This window comes from Chenopodium quinoa, unplaced genomic scaffold, assembly GCF_001683475.1.
Source record: "Chenopodium quinoa cultivar QQ74 unplaced genomic scaffold, ASM168347v1, whole genome shotgun sequence".
Taxonomy (NCBI): Eukaryota; Viridiplantae; Streptophyta; class Magnoliopsida; order Caryophyllales; family Amaranthaceae; genus Chenopodium; species Chenopodium quinoa.
In genome coordinates, this window is record NW_018744878.1 from 4,520,959 (window position 1) to 4,542,033 (window position 21,075).

The following is a 21,075-nucleotide window of genomic DNA, read 5'->3' on the forward strand; positions in this document are numbered from 1 at the left end:
AAACCAGATAGATTGAATACCTAATAACACATTACACTCTCCATCCATGCTGAATAAAATTTAGAATAGATTATGAAGAAAAAGTAATCGATGTTATAAATCGATTACACATGGCGGTAGCATGTAGATAGACAAGAAAAAATACATGAAAATTTATTTCAAAGATAAATTTATGTATCTAAGTATCTTTATAGGCTCAGATATAAATCGATGTTAGATTTTACATAAGAACGCAAGTAATCTTTATTCAAACTTTTCTTTATTTTCTGTGAACAAATTGCCAGCTTTGATAACTAGAATAGTTGTCTGAAAGATATTTCTTGTCATCAGTAAAAGTTTTACACTAAATATACAAATGAAGAGGATAATGACAGAATACCTCAGCAATTAATTGATGATCAACAGGTGGAAGATCACTAAGAGACATCCATAGAAATCAACATTGAGAACAAGTCAATCATCTGCGACTCTTCCAGCATCGACAGACATTTTTCTCTAAAAAGCCATGTACGCACAAAGCAAGATAGTTCCCAGGGCAATCCCTTGAGGCATCTGATTATCAACCAATAAGGCAGCAACTCATCAACGAAACGAGACTGATTACAGACGGTCATGAAGATCTGTGGTGTCCAACGTTGGTTAAAGACAGTCTCATGCAAAATGGCTCACAGACGGCACTCTGCATAAATCTCGATGGAGGACGAGCTATAACAGAAATCAAATTTCAAATCCTTCAGCTCCAAATAATAGCTCCATACAAATGATTCCAACTGCCTCCATGCAAAATATCCCTGAATTTCAAGCCATCTCTCTCAGCCCTCAAGGCCTCAAGCTCAACTAGCCTCATCTGGTCAGAGATCACACCAGACAATGGCCATACCCAGCCAATGGAAGGGCACATGGTGGTGTTTCTCCTTCATCTCTTGAACAAATCTAACCTCCTTTGAAACCCAACCAGATACACCCGCCACAATTGAACCCCACTGGCTGTCGGCAAGATGGAGAAACTTCGAACATAAAGCAGCCTTATTCTCTTTAGTCATTGACATTAAAAGGCTCCAATGAACCCCAAGTTCTGCCAACCTTCACCTTCACTTGTAGAGGGACTGCAACACGATACAATACTGATGAGTATTAAAATTTGGATAACAATATTACTATCATGCAAATCGTCAACGCAAACCTAAGAGGGAAGCAGCACTCTCCATGCTTGTCTTCAGCAATAAACCAGCTTCCCGTAAAACAGATGGATCAACTTCCAAAACCAACTCATCATGCACCTGGCAGTGAAGAAAAACATTTGAATGATATATCTTGAACACATGCTCAGAAGATTGATAACATTAGTATAGAACCATGTACATAATATAAGACATAAAATGTAACAAGCATGATGATGACAGAAAAACAGGTAAAAGCATACTTATGATAGGGATGATGAAGCATATTTGACAACAAGAGCTACTGTCAAGCATGATGGGGAGTGCCAACAAGATACTCCAGCCAAACACACCCCACTGGTTACCGGCTATATGTCAGTAACCAAATTGATCCAAAGAGGTGAAATGTCTTGTTCAATTTTACAGACTGCTAGGCTAATTGATGGTACTCTGACAGAATTTTTTAGTACAACAAATGTACAAAAAGTCTCCCAACTCTCAGGTACTTTTATTAACTCAAATTTCCAGATTTCATAAATCAAACACCATTCAATATGTATGGCAAACCTGCAAAAGAATATGGCAACGTCCCTTGAGCATGGAAAATTTTGTCACATGTGCATCTGTAGAACTATGTGTCTCGCATCCAGCAATTTCAGAGTATATGTTGATCATTGCAATCTTAATTATGTCAGCTGCAGAACCCTGTTAGATGAAGATGCCGATTATAGAATATAAATTCCCTTTCCCTTAAGCAAGGTAACAGAATTGATCAAGCAAATAGAAGATGGTACCTGACATATAGAATTCACAGCTTGTCTCTGTGCTTTAGCTTTCTCCTTACCATCACCAAATTGTATTTTTGATAAGAAACGTTTTCTACCCTTAAGAGTCTGCACATATCTGCACCACAAAGAAGGACAAAGTGGTCCTTGTCAATGTCTGACAAGGTGGAAACTAAGGGGAGCAGTGGCAGGACCTAAATTAAGGGCTCATGAAACTAAAGATGAATTACTGCTTCACATGATTTATAACATAGATTTTTGAAAATGAACAAAACAATGGCAAAAAAAAAAAATGGTTATAATTTTATATTCTCCATGAGGGCCAGAAGGAAAAAAAAAATAAACAATGTTCTTAAACTTTCCTAACATCACAACGAACCCTTAAACTCAGGATGCCGGATACACTATGACAGCAATACAGCATGTGGAGCAAAACTAATTAGAACGGGTTAACACTGATTAAGGGCCATATATATAACCAATTTGTTACACACAAATATACAGCAGGATATTGGCATGCTAGTTACTAAAATTAACACAGAAGCTAAGTCATCTACTTTCTAGCCAAACCTTGAATCTCAACACAGAAGAAATTACTACATAGATTACACAGTTTTCTTTGCAAAATTACTCAAGATTTTATTTATAGCCCTTCAAATGAGGTACAAGTGAAGAAATCTTCATTACTCTTCCAAGAGGGAGGAAATCATTGTTTGCTTTGTTTGATAGTAGTTATATTACTCCTATTCATTATACAAGGACATCATTCTTATGCCAATGAAAATCTTCTTTGTCCAAAATGAGTGCAGAATGAAAGACAAGATAAAAACAATGGATACCAAATTACTAACTGTGGGAGGAGGGGAAATAATCTAGTACCCGTGTTGACGGCAGAATGCAACAGCTTCATGAAGCCAAGAAGTGACGCCGGGGAAAGAATTTTTAAAACTTTGAATCTTCGCCTTGGCTTCATCTGCACTGCAGTGCAACTGCTCAGCAAGTGAATTAGCACCCATGCCGTAAAGAATGCCATATACTAGTCTTTTGGTTTGGTCTCGCTCTTCAGAGCTTACATTGGATTCCAGCTTGCCTGTCCATCTAGATGCTACCATGGTAAAGGCATCACCATGAGGATTACTAAGTAGTTCAATTAGAGAAGCGTCCTTAGAGAAGTGAGCCATCAACCTCAGTTCTATCTGAGAATAATCTGCCGTTAAGAGAAGCCAGTTTTCCTGAAAGAAAACGTCAATTGCTACCAATACTAGGATAGTCGGATAGAAGTAAACAAAAGGAAATAATATAGGCATCTGCCTCACCTCAGTTGGAATAAAAAAATCCCGCGCATTGATTCTATAATCTATACCATCAGAATCACATTGACCATCACCATTTTGATGCATTCTAAATTCAACCATATGTTCAACACACTGCAAATTTTCCATGCACCAACAATTCAGCTAAATTTTTGTATGCTAATGACAAAGAAAGTAGAGCAAATGACAGAAATTCAACCAGAAAAAGGATACTGAACCTGAAGGTTGGGTTCCTCCATTGAAAGTCGTCCGGTAGCTGTTGATGTTTGGAGCCAACGGCCATGTAATGTATACCTCTGTGTCCTCATAGACAGCTTTGCTAAAGAGCATATTGATCCTAAAGTACAATTCAGTAGCTTTGCTAATGTCCGATGCTCCTTTATCACTGGAACAATAGGGTGTTCAAGCCTGCAAATTAGAAAGTTAGCATAATTCACTGAAAGATAAGCATATAGAAAGTACTTGGTAATGTCTTATAAGTTCAACATTTTGTTAAGATCAAACATATGCACAAAGTGATGCATCGATTTATGCCTCTCTCCTATCTTTCCATGTCTAATGCCAACTTATTTTCTTTCTGGAAGAAGTATATAGCAGCAATATACATATTTTAAAAACATTTACTGCACGAATATAGTCTAACACACACGCACCCACCCACCCACCCACACACAAACACATTAAAAAAAACACACACACACATCCATGTCTATTAATGTTTCAAGGGCAAAGTCTGATTGAAAAACCTTGTTTCTATCATTACTTTCATTACCATAGATTGCCCACAAAATTATATATAGCATCATCCCTAAGAGCATTGCCTCTGCATAGACAGCAATACAAAGGTCTCCTTGTAAATTATGGTGGCAGACAGAAAGTAGCCATTCAAATACAATCAATAGAAAATAAATTTTGAAGGCACGGTTTTGCAGACCTCGTAAGAGAAAATACTGCTTTGAAGGATCAGAGTCACACTTTATATCATGATACTACTGTGAATGACACACAACCTTCGAATTCATTATCAAGTATACATCTTATAAGTTATGACCATCAAAGTGTTAGCTAAAACCAAAAGAGTGAAAAGACTCTAAAAAACCACCATTTTCAAATAGTAGATCTCAGAGCAAAACAGTATTCCCTATGTTTAGAAGGGTTTACCATAGGGAAGATTATATAGACAATAGGGTAGAAAAGAAATAGCAACAAATTTTGAAGGAATGAGACACTAGTGACGATGGGCAATTAAAACAAAAAATAAAATGAATTATACAGCCAAAAAAATCTGTCCAAAAGTGAAAAGCTTACAATTTCACTACAAAACCAGTGAGAGAGAACCTCAAAGATAGTTAACCAACTCATAAACGATTAGATCCAAGAAGGTACCTTAGCGCATCTAAGCAATGTTTGTCTGTACTGGCATGCTGTTTTCCTTTGTTATGTCCCTCAGGTATTGGAAGCTTCAAGTGTCCATAGAGCACATTTGCAATATCTGCAGGCATATTCAGTGAAAATACCATGCCAGCAAGTTTGTAAGCTTCCTTTTCAAGAATCTTAAGCTTTTTACTAATCACTTGCCGTGCCTTGAGGCAACCTTCCATGTCAACACCTATTCCCTGGTCCTCCATTTCTGCAAGGACATGAACCTGCAGGGGAATTATAAATAAACAATTACAAAGTTTAAATTAAAAACAAAAATTAAAAAAAAAAAAAGAAAATACAAAACAAAATCAAATTCTATACAATGGTATAATAATAGAGAAAACTCCAAATTTCAATATGATTAAGTAGCAAAAAAGACCAATCAACAACCATCACGACAAAATTATCCTACCCTAAATTTCTAAGTAAATGGGATGGGAACTCTCTCACCTGGAGCAAATTTTTCCACATCATAATAAGGAAACCCCCACCATGTCAATCCCAACTACCACTATCAAAAGACCATCCTTTATGTTCTCTGGGATTTTAATCATACTTCAACTTTTCTGATGCCTAGTCTATCCTTTGGTCTGCCAAGAAATTGCCCAATTGGTCAAGCTAAGAAGTGGATGTGGCAGCTAAGACCGTCTGAGAAGCAGAAATTTATACTATGGCTTGCCTGAAGAGATACTCCATGCTAATCTTCTCCTCCCCAAAGATTTGGGCCTTTTGCCATGGAAGTTAAACAAAAAAAAATCCACCTAGCATATTTAGTGATTGTCTGAGAGCAAAAGAAACTTGAATTCTACTGAGACATCCCCCTGATAGTTCACCCTTTCTTTGCAGCATTGGCTTACAGCAAACTTACCTCCAATTACAAAACCAATATTACTTGGAATTTCATAATTGTTTTTACCCCCATCCAAACCTGGTTAAAAGCCCTTAACAGGATTGTATCAGTGTTCTATACCACCCAATCAAATCCCCTAATACAAATCCCAACCAACATTGAATACAACCTTCCATATAAAAAGTAATGATAAATGTCGATGCTTATTTCTCTCTGGTCTCCGCCTACCTTAGTGGAAGGTATGGAAGGGGTTTGTAGGCTATATACCAACCATAAAGGAGAATGGATTGCAAATTTTAAGAGCTCTATCTAGTGTGAGTGTGTGACAAGAAACTACTGCTAAATTTTAGGCCATCCAAGCTGCAATCACACAGAAACAGCTAGCACAAAAACAAAACCCTCTCAAAGCAACAGATTGTATAACATTTTCAATTCTGACACAGCTTCTGACCCTTGAGTAAATGACAATCGTATTCCAAAGGGACGGGGACAATCATAATTCAAGTCCACAACAGATTGCCTGTAACATCTGCTCAGATGTAAATCCTATAGTTTAAGTTAATTTAAGTAGCCAAGTCTTCAAAAAAAATGAATTTTATATGGCTTCTGCACCTAAAGAAGACCGTGAAAAAATAACTAAATAAGCAAATATAAATTAGATATAACTAGCCATGTATATGGTCAAACAAATCTGCTGACAAATAGACTTACCTAACAGTATAACAAAACATAGATAGTTAAACAGACACAGGCTTTGACTAATTATGAAGTACAACAGCACATGTATTCAAGAAGACCCTTACATATTAAATTATTAATGCCAAGGGCTTCGTGAAGATCCATACAGAAAGGTGAAAGAAGCAAAGAAAATAAGGAGAGTATGTCAAGAAGAAAGAAATCCCTCAGAGGACAAAAACAAACACTGACTTTACGTATTTTATCATTGTGTTAAATGAGTTAACGAACGGAAATTAAACACCAGTAGATCCAACCAATTAAAATTAAAAGTTAATAGAAATTAGCTTGCAAATATAAACCCTACCAACGGAAGTTCAATTCCCAAAAGTGAATCAACAAGTTCTTCAGAAACAAGCAATTTCCAAAGAACACATTGTAGGGCCCGCGTTTGAGCAGCACGGCGACAGCAGCCATTATGTGCAGCTCTTCGCATTTGATTTTTCCACCTTCCACTCTGATTAGCTGCTGCTGCTGCGTCATTAGTTAAACGCCTCTTAACTTCCTGTTTAACAGAGGATATAGAACAATAAGCACAGCTCTAGAGATTAAACCAAGCCTCCAGTAAATGTGTGATAGAAGAGCTTCCAACTTAAAGAGAGCCCATAATTGACACATAACATGAAACACTAGATAATTTCAGTGTCGGTGTCATATAGAAACTGAAAAGCTACAATTAATAACAATATACTTCCTCCGTTCTATTAATATTGCAACAATGGACTTTTTGCACTATTCATCACTCTTGTTTGACCATATAATAAGAGTTATACGTTAAGCAAAATATAGTCAAGTGGGATATTGTTGGATTCATCTCATAAAATACTTTCACAATATCAAGTTTTTATAATTTTTACTCTTACACAATAATAGATATTTAGCATATAAAATGTGTTTTGAGATGCGTAATTTCCTCCTTGTTGCAATATTAACAGAACGGAGGAAGTAGTTGTGAAAATAGTGAAATGCAGTGACCTTTTGTCATCAATCACAGAGCTCAAATTCATGGTTGTTTCAAAATACATACTAAAGTGCATTTTATAGAATTATAGATAATCAAAACAATTGAAACTGACAATGGCTTCTCTTTCATTTCTGTTAAATAGCAAAGAAAAACATTAGGAAAAAAAATTAATATTGCACTGAGACTGAGTGATACATCATCATCAGCCATATTTAGTAATCTACTTGGAGGGGACTGACTGACATAAAGGAAGCGCAACAAAGAATTACCTTCTCAAGATTTGGATTGGAGCTCCTCTCCTCATCAGGCCAAAGGATCCAAGCTACAATACAGATGTCTATTCCATTTTGCAGAATAACCTTAGGCAACCTAAAGAAAGATCCGTCAACAAGTTCAATGGCTGTACTTTTTATTGTCTGACTCAAGCTGTTTTTATTCAATGAAAGAACAGCATTTTTCAACACTACAATCTGAAGTTTCAAATTCCAAGTGAATTTTCGAAGACTAGTCCTCCCTAGTAAACTACCAATCCTATTCCACCGGAGAATTTCTGTAACTGACAAAATGTTTGCATCAATTGAATTAACTTGCCCAGAACTTTCATTGTTACATGAGTCAAAATTGCTGCTCTGTAAAATTTTGGTGAGATTTACATAATACACGGGTGAATTTTCCCAGCAAATGGCAATGCCCAGTACTTCATAAGCAATCATAGAGTTTGCTTCAGACTTTTTGTTGAAGTGAATATCAAAATAAAAATCTCCAACAGATTCCCAAAGATCCAAAAGGGCATCTAAACTGCTTGCACTGGCTACATTAATGGGACCTTTTTCATTACAACGTTGCTTATTGCCACCAGTGCACTCATTATTTCTCTCTTGTCTCCGGTCTCCCTCAATCACAGCTCCTACACATGCCATAGTATCATTCTGACCCAAACAAGGCGAAGATGTTGTGGCCTCGACTGGAACATCTTCAACTGATGTAAAAGAAGAACGAATTGCACAAGCACCAGGCAAGGAATTGACTGCCTTTCCCTCAGCTGAATTTTCCAAGCCAATTATTAATTTTTTTGCTGGCCTTCCAGCATCAGAATCTGGAGCACCTTCAATCCCCTGTCTTTCAATCAGTTCAGATGAGAAATGCTTTCTTTTATGGTGAGAAGAGCTACTAGTACTTTTTTCTCCAGAAGAGTGAGTCGCTTCACCAGAAGCAGGTAGCAAGACAGGATTAGAAAGTTGAGGAACACTCAGTCCAAGTGATTGAAATGCCGAGAATGCAGCAACTCTCGCCTCCTCAGCTTTATCAAGGACGATTTTCCTTGCACCATTTTTTATTTTCTTTGCTATTCCTAAATGAACACGCCGCTGTGCTTGATTTTCTGAAATTTGGTCAAGTCCCATTATTAGAATCAGAAGGTTTTGTATCTAGGTGAAGAAGGAAAATTAATTTCGGAACGCTTGATAGCAGAAAAGCAAGCCCTTAATTTCCCCAGAAAGATTTCCCACAAATTGAACTGAACAGGGTAATCAGACTAGAGGCCCATTAGCAAATCAATGTTCAATTCCTGTTAGTCAGAAATCAATGCCCAAACTTGAATGTTACAATTTTTAAAGAACACCCTGTTACCTACTTTCAAGATATCTAAACATATAAAAACTTTGGAAAAGAGGACAAATGAAATTATTCTTCCATGTACCATATTATAATAGAAATACAAAATTGCTAAAAATTAGTTGAGTAAATATGCTTTGTGAAACTTTCATTGATTGTACAATCTTACAAAATAGGGTAATCAGACTAGAGGTCATTCAATACATTCATCATGCGTGAGTATGGTTTACAAAAGATTTAACTGATTTCATATACTATATAAAGCAAACAATACAACCCAGTGACTATGTAAGGATAAATGACATCCAAAGCATTTTGCACAAATGAAGGATATAACAGCTTGAAAATAATTGCAAGTTTTTGCTACTTGATCTGATTTTGGCATAATAAAGTGATGCAAATAATATCGGAAAAAATTCTCATTTAGATTCCACAAAATCAGGGAAAGACATTCTAAGATGAAAAGGAAGATTAGTTGAAAAAGTAATTTGACTTATCCACACACCCAGAATACCAGATAAAGACACTATAGTCCACCAAAAAGACCATAACTAGTTTAGAGTCTCACCTGACGCAGCCCAAGATGATGATTCAAAGAGAGCCTTTGCTATTTCTGCAACAGATGCTTCAGCAACTGCCAGAGGAGTACGCAAGCCAGCTTTGTATAATGCTCTAGCCCGAGAGCCCTAGATTCATAAAAGAAAATACATCTGAGATAGCTGGCTATCAAGCACATAGAAAAAATGAATAATAAGTCCACAGCACTATATACAGAGCCACATCACAATATCTACCTTTACATATGGAATAGTAGTAAGCTCTACTATCTCTGCTCTCACTCCAAATGAAACACGATTTTGAAATTTGGCAACCAAGCCTTCCAGATCAAGCCAACCGAGTCTCTCACAAAATAGAGAAACCATGGATGCAAACCTTCCAGCATTCTCTTGTAAAGCTTGGACCATTCCCCGTGCTACTTTGAAGGCTGCACAAACCTCGCCAACTGGTAGTTCCTTAACCACATATTGATATACAAACAAATTAATAGATGAAACATCATAAGCAAAGAAATGAAGAGATAAAAGGTCTATTTTACTGAAAGATATTAAAGAAAAACCTAACACAAACTCTTACTTTTCCTAAAAATAATATTCAATACCCAAAAAAACAAAAGAAAAGAGAATGTGAATATCAATCTTTAAGTTGAGAGAAATGAAGGACGGTGATAAAACATGCTACATTGAAAACATGTCATCAAGAAAACACAAGCCCAAAATAGCACAAAAGACCAGGCAGAGAGCAAAGAAAAGAAAAAGGGGAATCCCACAATAAACATGAATGACAAAAGAGACTACCTGTACCAATCGTGACAAGATAAGGGCAACATAAAAACGCCTGCAAACACGAAGAGACTGCTCATCGGAGAGGGTATTGCTTTTAGAGACTCCTAGTTGGGAATCTATTCGGCTATGCAATCCTTTGATAACATTTCTAGATAGACTTGCAGTACGCACAGGTGCCCCATGTGCCATTCGCATCAAAAATGGCTCAATAACTCCAACACGGTTGCCAACTGACTATATATTAAGACAGTTACACAAAACATGTAAGTAACAATGTACAAAAAAAGAGCCAAGTTCAATCCAAGAATGGCGTCTATATAAGAAAAAAAAATCCCAAAGTACCTGGTCTAAGGAAGAAAGCTCCATAAATCTTTCATAAAACAATTCCCAATCAGGCTCAACTTCTACATTTATTGGTGTCGCCAAGTAAACCAAATGCAGATCAGATGCTAGAACAAATCCTTCTCTTGCACGTGATAGATCATCCAGAACAATCTGCAGCAGAAAGAAGTAGGTTTTAGAAACTTGGAACACAAATAGGTAAGCAAGTCAGCCTGGATAAAAATACAAGAAATAAAACATAATATTAAAAAAAAGAAACAGCTTTTCAGCAACAGTATCAACTGTCAAACAATGAAGGAGCAGAAGTTCAAATTTATCTTGATATTTGAATTTATATACAAAACCTCAACAGCAGCTCTTAGTTTTCACTAACAAAATCATTACCTTGAATTGTCCAATTTCCGGGAAACCTAGTCAAAATGATCTGTTCCAAGGCCTTCTAGATATGATCGATTTTGCCTACTTTGTACGCTGTTCAGTTCAACTCTATTTCAGTTCAGACGTAAACTAAGTGTGATGTTGCGGCTCAGTTAATTTCAGGGTGGATCACTACAGGAAAGGATATAAATGTATAATCCAGTCAATATTGGACAATTTTACTGTGTCTATGTTGTCAGGTATTCGGCTCTTCAAGTTTGATATAGGTTTTCATAATTTCAGCTCAGATCAATATTCTTTTGATGAACCATCCAAAGCGTAAGTGTATTGATTCTATTAATATGTAAACATAAAAAGTTCCCTTTACAAAGAAATGTAATGAACCATTTCAAAATTGTAGACATGCAAAAACATGAGCAAACTTTAACATACGAATTATTTTGAGTCATTGCTGGAGGAGGCACAGTCAAAGGTCAGAATCAACTCTAAATACCTTTCGGTCAGCAGTTCATTTCAGTTTTCAGGGTCAAGACCAGATAGTTTTTATAAAATCAGTTTTGAATTATTCAGTAGGAGAAGCCAACTCCTAGTAAGGTTTGCAAGTCTAACAGGAAGAGAAGATGGCTAGATGTTCAGGTAATTGACAGTACTTACAAGAGATTCTTCTGGAGACAGAGAACTGCCAAAAGCTGCTCGTCCCAAAGGAGTGGTACTGTATAGTTTAGTATCATCATTCCACTCAAGGAATTTTTTCTGACAGAGCCACCTAAGAGAATCTTGTGCTGATTTGACAACATCTTCAAATGGCTTTGTAGAATTAAGGAGAGTACACCTCACATATCGGTGAATATCATTAGCTGTTTGTACAATTCCACTAGCCACAACTTCCAGGATAGCATGAGTCATTCCATTTTTATCTTCTGAAAGACAAGATTGCAGTGGTGGACAACTGTCATTCAAAAGGGCCTTTATTCTCTTAACTTCTTCAGGTCTGCATATAAGAACCTGCCTCAGCCAAAAAAAGGTACATCATTTGCAACAGTCCAACAGGCATATTCAGTTTATAAACATATGCAAGTACAATTTTACTAGGGTCTGAAAGCAAAGCTAAGCAAACGTTGGACACTTCAAATGGACCATTAACTGAAGTCGTCACACATAAAAATCAAATTAGCAAACATTAGAGGCCCCTCTTACCCTCCCTCTCTCTCCCCCAAAGTAAAACTACACAACTCCAGAAAAACAAGAATATTCATGAGCAAATTAGATAACTAGGCCTCAAACGTATTGGAATAGTGATCAAGCAAAAAGATGTAAAAACATACACTTTCTCCTTTCGCATCTATACCAGTTCGACCAGCCCTACCAGCCATTTGTCTGTATCGTGTCCCATCAATGAAATCACGACCAATCTTGGATTGCCGAAATATGACTCTCCTAGCAGGTAAATTAACACCAGCAGCTAAAGTAGATGTGGCAGTTAGGACACGTATTAAGCCTTTACGATAACAGGTTTCAACAATGTCTCTTTCCTCAACCTGTACAAAGTATAACATGCAACTCTTCAGAAAGCCAACTGCTGAAATTGGTCAATAACTCAGACTATATATCAGTAAAAAAAAAAAGCCTGTAATGTTATAACAGTTGTACCAAACAAACAGGAGTCATCATACCCATATATAAGCTTAAGACAACAACTGCCACTCATTTATATGCACATGTACAGTGTACTACAGTAATTACCGTGAGGCCAGCATGATGATAAGCGACACCAGAAGGGAGAGTTTCCTCCAGCACAGGATCTAAACCCACAGGACACCTTCTCAAAGAATCAATGGCTGAGAGTACATCATTAAATTCACTCGACTCTTCTTGGATTTTGGCAGAAAACTTTTTGAGATACAATGAGATATGCTTAGCTGTAGACTCGCATCCTTTCCGACTTGAACAAAAAATGAGCACAGAATGACCGTCTTGAACAACCTAAGAATATTTCAGTCCATCATTTAAAAAAGTGTGTAACACATGGAAACCTCAACTGTGAATATAATAAGATACCTCATTACATAATTCCACTACATGATCTGGATCTTTGCCTCTGATATCCGCTGACTTAGGTATTGTCCTGACAACTTCCATCTTTTTGTCATAGATATTATTACCCACTTTTATAAATTCCTCCAAAGGGACTGGACGAAATTCAGTCTGGAATAATGCCGCCTAAAAGGGACAGGAAAGCAGAAATAAGGTGCGAACAATTATTAAGTTATTGTTTCTTTGACAAGAATACATCTGTACAGGTCTCAGAAACCAAAATCCAGAGAGTGGAGAGTGACAAAGTAAAACAATACATCTTTCTAGTGTGACCAAGTCAAACAGCTATTTTTTTTTAGTTAGACCAGGGGTTTAGACTTCAATCCCTGTACCATATCATCTAATCAATAGATCAACAAAGTGAGCCTCACTTAATACGGCGGAATCCCTCAGCGCCTTATTGAAGTGAGGCTCACTTAATATAAATAGATAAAAGTTTGGCTTTTTTTTTTTTTTTTTTTTTTTGGGGAGGGGGGGCCTTGGGTAGTCCTTACGCCTCATTGAAATCTTCTCGTGTCTCGGGCGCACCCTTTTTATACACTGCCACAACAAGGCTAATATAAATAATGAAGTTTTATCATATTGTTCTCCTAATCATTGGAATGGGAGGAGCAAAATATAAGAGGAATCCAACACAAGAAAACTTGCCCAGAAACTTAGTGAGACAAGTGATTCAATCATACAAGTAATGCTACTTGCTAAAGCATTGCTGCATCAGAAAGACAGAAACCGGACTTCATTGCCCATTAGTACAACCCAATTCACTACTACTATTACTATCGCTAGTGCAACCCAATACATTTCCCACCGTAATTAGGGTCTGAGACCAAGAATCAAGCACGTTCAGCCTTAAACCCTTACAGCTTGTTTGGTAGCCAGTAATGGAAATGAATTCAAGTGTATTTAGTATGAACAACAACCTATAATCTCCATGAGAGCACAATCTCATCCCCCAAACATGCGTTTTTTTCATGTTTTTCCATTACCATCCATTACCACTTGAGACTTGAGAGGTGGTATTAGGTGAAAAACAGAAAATTTGGGGGTCATCTTAAGCGTTCATGGGAATAAATATGGATTTTCATAAAAATTTACATCTAAACTTATTACCAATACCATTGTTTACAACCTGTTACCAAACGAGGCATAACTAATCTGAAGGCTAGTAGGATAGCTGAATCAAGGTCCAAATTTGCTACGACTTTTAACTCTGTTGCCTCCCTCGATTGTACAACAGCAGACACACATAGAGGGTACACGAGCAAAACAAATAAATGATGTTTCACTTAAGAGATCAAAGAAAAGCTAGGGGGTCAACTTTTTTGTAATGATACATGCTGTATGATTAAGTTTAATGCACATGACTAGAGTCGACTCCAATTGGAAACACACAGTGATGAGTGATACTTACATGAAGCCATTCAGCAACAGCTGCCACATTTGGCATTGTAGCACTCATCCCAACAATTTGAAGACCATGAGTTATATCACCTTTACCACTACTTGTGGCAGAACTATCTCCACTGCATGATTCACCATTACCTTCACCAGCTGCGTAACGAAGCTTTGTCAATAGAAGCTCCAACAGATATCCCCTACTGGGATCAGCAACCTAGTGCAAAACAAATTCTACATAAATTAACTTTAGACTAGGTTTACAAAAAGGAGGCATAAAAATAACATAAAGTGCAGATGTGCAGTAGTACACTAAAGAGTAACACTAACCATGTGCAATTCATCAATCACAATAATTCCCACTTCTGATAATCTGTCTTCTTCCAGCAATCTGTTAACTAAAGAGTTGGCCTTCTCTATAGTACAGACAGCTACTGATGTATCCTTAGGAAGTGTCCCGCCACCTTGATTCCCATAATAGCTGCGAACATGCTTGCCAAGGGGCTCCAGTAAGACCTCAAGATGTTCTGCCTGCAAAAGATAACCATTCATGCTTCAAGAAAAGGGATGGCCAATCCATATGATGCTGCCTTTAAAAAAAAGTACAGAATAATAAAACAAAAAGAGTTCAAAAATAACCTTTTCAACACAGATAGAAACATAAGGCAGCACTAGCAAGGCAATTTTGCCAGAGTCAATGACACGTCGCAACATCAAGATCTCAGCAACAAAACTTTTGCCTGCACTGTTGCAGAAGGAGAAGGAAAATTATAAAGTCCCAATAACACATGTAATACATTTAGAGCTAATAACGAACAACAAAATCATCATCTACTGTTCATTTGAATCAATACAGTAAATGCAACTGTTATATGATATAGCAGGTGGTTTTCTAGCTTCTTTTATCATGCCAGCGGGATCTTTTAGGTCTGTTTAAAACAGAGAACAGCGTGATTGGCAATTGGCATGCAGATAGCATCTATATCCCTGTAATGACATCTAATCTAACAAACACCTAAACTCCCTTTCGCCAAGATAAATTTTTCATAATAATGATTGCTTACCTTGTAGATGCACAATAAACAAGATTTCTCTTCTGCAAAACACCATCCATTTGAAGACAATCAACCTAGAAAGTACAGCACAAGTCAGTACATACATGGGGAAACAGTTCTAGGCACGTATAGATCAAGTTAACAATCACAAATTCACTATAAAAATTTAAAATGCAGAAAGACCCTATTTATCTTACTGCATATGTGATCACTATATCAGAGCTGGTAAAAAAAAAAAAAAAAAAAAAAAAAAAAAAAAAAAAAAAAAAAAAAAAAAGACCAGGCAACTACATGACTGGTTTACCAAGAAAATAATCTTCATTGTACAAAATATCAAAATAAGTTTTTTTTTTCCACTGTCTTCCTTCAGGCTATTTAACAAAGAGATGGATACAATGAACAATGTAACAAGCCTTACCTGCCAAGTATAGAGTTTAGCTATTCCTCTTTGTCTATAGATGCTACACACTGCAGGAGGTAGCCAGTGGCTGAGGTCTAAACGATCTTCTAATGGCATGGAACTTGAAGGAGTACTAGATCCATCAGAGACACCAGGAGCCACTAATTCCGCGTTTTCGCTATTTTGCGGATCGGAATTGTTTTTGTCACTATCGGGGCTAAATAAACTATGCCTCCTCTTTTCAGCTCCATGTACTGGAGCTGCGTCCTCCAATACTTTATGCTTTAATGCACGTAACGGAACTTTACTGCCAGTTACAGCATTCTTATCTAGTGGCCCATCAAGATATGCAAATTTGCATACAGCACGTTCATCACTATAATCTTCTTTCTTTACTGAAGAAAAATTACTTGGCATAATTCTGTCCGCAATTTTGTCATCACACGAGAAATCAAAATGCTTAACAGGCAATGGGGATGCTTCTATTTCCAAAGGCTCTCCATAATTGTCCGGCAATATAGTGGTTGATTCAGTCATCTTAGAACTGCTAGCATCAGTACCAACTGGTACATCAAATTTATTATTCGAACTCCCTTCAACACAATGACGGGAGGCCCCTTCATCTTGTCTCTTGCTGATAGTGATACTTGTATCTTCTGCAACTTGGGAAAAACTGTTAGCAGTTTGGGCACACAAACCATCAACAACTTGAATAGCCTCGTTCCAGAATGCTTCTCCTGGTGAAAATATTGAGCTTCCACGACTTGATACAGGAGTTTCACGTGCACTCAAACTTTTACAAAATGCAGCAGGCGTGGAACAGTCATTCACTAATGACGTGGAATTTGTAGTTTTATTGCATTTTCTTAAGCCAGATTGCTGCTTAGAGGAATCTTCATCACAGTCAACCTATTGTGAAAATAAGGAAATTAGATAGTGTGACATCAAATCAAAGCATGTCAGGTAACAATTGCACCAACCAAAAAAAATGCAATAGTTACAACCAGATAAATCTCACCCTTGTGACAAAGTTGGAAACTCCTTCCACCTTTTCAGAAAAACTACTGCATGTCACAAGACCAGGAGCCCTTTTGTGAGTTTTATCATAACTCGGAGTCTGATGATCCGGCGATGAGATTTCTTTTTCAGCAGCATAATTCCTTTTCTTGGATGCTGCACCTTCCCCAACAAGAACTGATGGACTCCCACATCTTTTATGCTCATTTATATTTTTCTCATATAATGAGCTTGCTTGAATTCCGCTACATATGATACAACATAATAAAATATCAACAAACTGTGCAGTTTTCCTTTAGAATCAACCCCTCCATCCCATACATGATTATCTCATTTCTGGAGAAACACAGCTTTGAACGAAAGACCTCGAAACAAGCAAACTTTCAAAAATCAAAGAGCTTATCTTCCTACAACCGAAAAACCATCAATACTCAAAACAACCAATCAAAAATGCAAAAACACTACAAACATCATAATTTTTAATTAACCCTTTTAAATTCAAAAAATGTAAAACATGACTGCATCCAGTTGAAATTATCACCTGCAATACAACGACAAAACGTCCATAGGAAACTGCTTAAGCTCCGGATTCTCAATAGCTTGAACTTGGTCCGACTTATCCCGTCCACCAGCTTCACCACTGGCATTTCCAGCCCCTGACTCGTTTCCAGGAACCGCGCCAGATGAAATTGAACCCCTAAATTTACCATCACTGGACAAAAGGGTCTCTTTACTTTCATTTTTGGCAGATAAATCAATCTCCAATGCCAAACTTCTTTTCACAGAATCATTCTGTGAAGTCACCAAATAATTTTCCAATGTCCCTTTTGCACTAGGAGATGAATCTTTAGCAGTCTTAGGTGAGAATGTTTTCTTTTTCTTCGACGCAAAAAAACTGTAAATTCAAACCTCAAATTTCATAAACTAGGCATTCATTGACGACAACAATAACACAAATTAGGGAGATTATCCAAGTCAAACAATTCCAATCTTCTACAAATTCAATTTTTTAGGGAAACAATTCCAAACCCTCCAATCTTGATTCATAATAGAACTAAAAAAAATGCACTTTGTTCAATTTCCCAGCATTAATACTTCAATAAATCGACTGATTGACAGCATATAAAACGAAGAATTGCATATTGAAATTGAAAGAGGAGAGAGAAAAACCTGATCAATACGGGTTCGAGGTGCGTCGGAATCCATAATCAAATTGAATTTGGAGGTTCGCCGGAACCCTAAATCGGAGATTGTCGGGAAGAGAGGAGAATGTGTTAACCTTGAGAGTGAGTGTAGAGAGATGACATTTAAACTTCAAATCCTTAAAAAGACCGCCATCTTCTACAAAACTAGTGTGTAGTGTCCCTACTCCCAATATACAAGGAGCCAAGTCCAAGTGTAGAGCAAATTAGCAAAAGAGAAAATGTATAGGGAAGACTTTTTTTCGTCGAGCGACGGAATACATGGATGCTTCTCGGTAGATGTTGAATTTTTTAATTAATTTTTTAATTGTTGCGAGTAATATATAATGGGGGAAGTATTTTGGATTGAGGGAAATGAAGAAGAGGAGAGGGATTGGTTAAATTTATTTTGGATAACAAATGAGAAAGAAAATGAATTATGGAAGAGAAAAATATAGTAGAGGGATTAAATTATAAGAAATTGATCTCACTAATATTAGAGAGATTTTGAAGGAAAACTCGATGTTCTTCCCTCTCCACCCCTTCCCCTTCGTTTTTCCCCTTTCCCTGTAACACATTGTTAGCTTTGAATTGAATATGAAGTTTAGTGCCTTTAATAGGAAATAATATTTTGGGTCGTCGTCAACTTACTACTCGAGTGTTAAGTGTTGTTACTTAATCAAATACTTGGGTAGTATATTAAAGCTCATGTTGGTTCAAGTAAAGGTGTGTTGGGTGAAGACGATGTTATTATCAATGTTCATGAAGGATGATATAGGTTACTATTCAGTTGCAAGGGTGGTTCTAAACATGTGTAGGGTAGTCAATTGCACAGGGCCCTACGTAAAATTACTATAGAAGGGCCCCAGTTTTTGAAATTTACTTTTACAAAATAAAGAGAAAACTTGTTATCAATAATTTATCACACAATTTTATCACAAACTTTATAATTTTGTAAAATATTTTTCGTTAAAAAATGATTTTAGTGCCCAATTGAACAAAATTGCACCGGGCCATTTTCAGTGTTAGCATTTGTAGCCCTGCCTCTATTAAGTTGCCACAAATCAAAATGTCAAAGTTGATTTTGAAGATGGTAGAAAAAAGGGTCTCCTGTGACCACCACGGAATTTGACGGGTGTGGATAAGTGGTTAGACACATGGACCTCACGTAAAAACGCAATAAGATGTAAGGAACTAAGGAATCTATGTTAAGTCTATAATGTCATGTAATGAACAAGAATTGCAATCTTTTTTTTTTTTTTTTTTTTTTTTGCCAAATTCGAGCTCAATATAAACCATAATAATTAACACAAACTTTTAACACAACATATTTCATCACTTAAATTGAAAACAAAAATTAGTAGGTGGATAGTGGGCCCCACTAACGGTCATTGAACATAACAGTGTAACCTCGCTTTATCGGCTACATAACAGTAAGGCCACTGTATAGTTAATAATTGTACCATAGGGTTACAATGTGTAACTTCCAAAAAGAAGAGGCACAACTTGAAAAATACAATACTAGAGGGTCACTATGTAGAATATTAGTAAAGTCCATTCTTTAACTACAATTAAATATTTTCTACTATCTTTTATAAACATTATTCACTAGTAGCATCTCCTATAAATTTTCCGCTAAACCTCGAATTCTCTTTAGGGTTGTTTGGTTTGTTAAACTAGAATGAAATGCTATGACATCTCTGGGATATGAGCTAAACTAGTTTGAACTTGTTTGGTTTACATTATGGAATTATTTATGAATTTTAATAGCGGAATGGAATATGAATCTTAAGGGATGAGATAGGCATGAAATGTTAGAGGAATGAAGTAGAGTTAGAGACTCTTTTAATATGAGATTACATACCTAAAAAGCCAACCAAAAACAATAATTTCTAAACATATTTTATCGTTTCTGGTGCACTATTTATAAGGAAAATTTTATTCTATTAATCTAATCTTTCACCGTCTTCGTCTATTATCCCACCTTTTGATTATAGCTGATTAATCCCAACTTTAGGGGGCATCTTATTTTATTAGGCCAAACTGACCGGTTACCTGTTCTTTAGGTTTTTTTTTTCAATTTTTTTAATAAAAAAAAAGAGGATTTTAAAAATAAAAATAAAATAAAAACTCCAGCAACCACCCATGCCCACCTTCCCAAAGCCACTTCTGAGTCCCCTATGGATTCCGGAAGTCGGAATTATCCGACAACCCCACCTATTTTCGGCCAGTCCTTCCCCCTCCCCCTAACCACCCTTTTCCAGCCAAACTCTCCCTCTTCGACTCTCTTTCCGCTGTTCCGACCAACCTTCCCGCCAAAAACCCTAAACAACCTTCCAAACACTCTCTCCCCCTCACCCTAACCTCCCTTTTCCGGCCAACTTATCCTTATCCCTCTCTCTTTCCGGTCATATGTCCAAAATCCCTGGAAATCCTCAAAAACCCTCGAAATCTTCGTCAAGTAACCCCAACTCGTCGAGAACCCTCGCAAATTAATCTTACAACCATGAGATTAGTCTCCATACTCTACATTATTCTACAAACTGCACATCATTACCACCAGGATAAAATTGTTGCCACAAAGTATAAGCTTTCCCTAAGGAGTTGATATGACCCTACACTATTTACAACTAGGGTGATGGCGTTGGGAAGAAGAAGACTGTGATGATGGTGGTGGTGGCAAAGACTTTGTGGTTAGATCGGTAGGAAGACTTTAAACACCTACCCTTTTGGGTTACCTATGCTCTTTTATATCACCATTCTTACCTAAAGTTTTCATTGAATTCGACGGCAAAGCCGTAGGAAATGGACGTCGGAAATAGTGGGGTTGGCTTTGTGTTTGTTGTGGTGTTCGCTTGTTGTATGATATCTTGAAAATCTGTCATTATAATCGAGAAATGAGGGAGGAGGAAGAAGGGAAAGAAAAAACAATGTTTACAGAATTGACATTTGAGTTACACAATTTGTTACTCAAATTGAGTAACGTGGGTTATCTCTTTTTGTATAAAGATTAAAGGTGATCAATGG

The 21,075-nt window shown here is 36.9% G+C and overlaps 1 protein-coding gene across 1 annotated transcript; it reads right to left on the reverse strand.

The window, feature by feature from the left end:
* Positions 1-185: 185 nt before the first annotated feature.
* LOC110705255 (helicase and polymerase-containing protein TEBICHI-like) lies at positions 186-20,933 on the reverse strand. The gene is made up of 26 exons (XM_021883099.1): positions 20,815-20,933; positions 17,409-17,762; positions 16,869-17,112; positions 15,869-16,759; positions 15,460-15,524; positions 15,035-15,140; positions 14,726-14,926; positions 14,412-14,612; positions 12,965-13,126; positions 12,650-12,889; positions 12,232-12,444; positions 11,561-11,911; positions 10,529-10,681; positions 10,199-10,420; positions 9,638-9,856; positions 9,412-9,529; positions 7,499-8,610; positions 6,573-6,770; positions 4,645-4,904; positions 3,477-3,666; positions 3,262-3,372; positions 2,825-3,177; positions 1,955-2,063; positions 1,728-1,865; positions 1,184-1,280; positions 186-1,106 (listed from the first exon to the last, which is right to left on the reverse strand). Exons 1-26 carry the CDS (start codon positions 20,931-20,933, stop codon positions 1,036-1,038), a joined length of 6,498 nt encoding a protein of 2,165 aa, XP_021738791.1. The 3' UTR covers positions 186-1,035.
* Between the last annotated feature and the right edge of the window lie 142 nt (positions 20,934-21,075).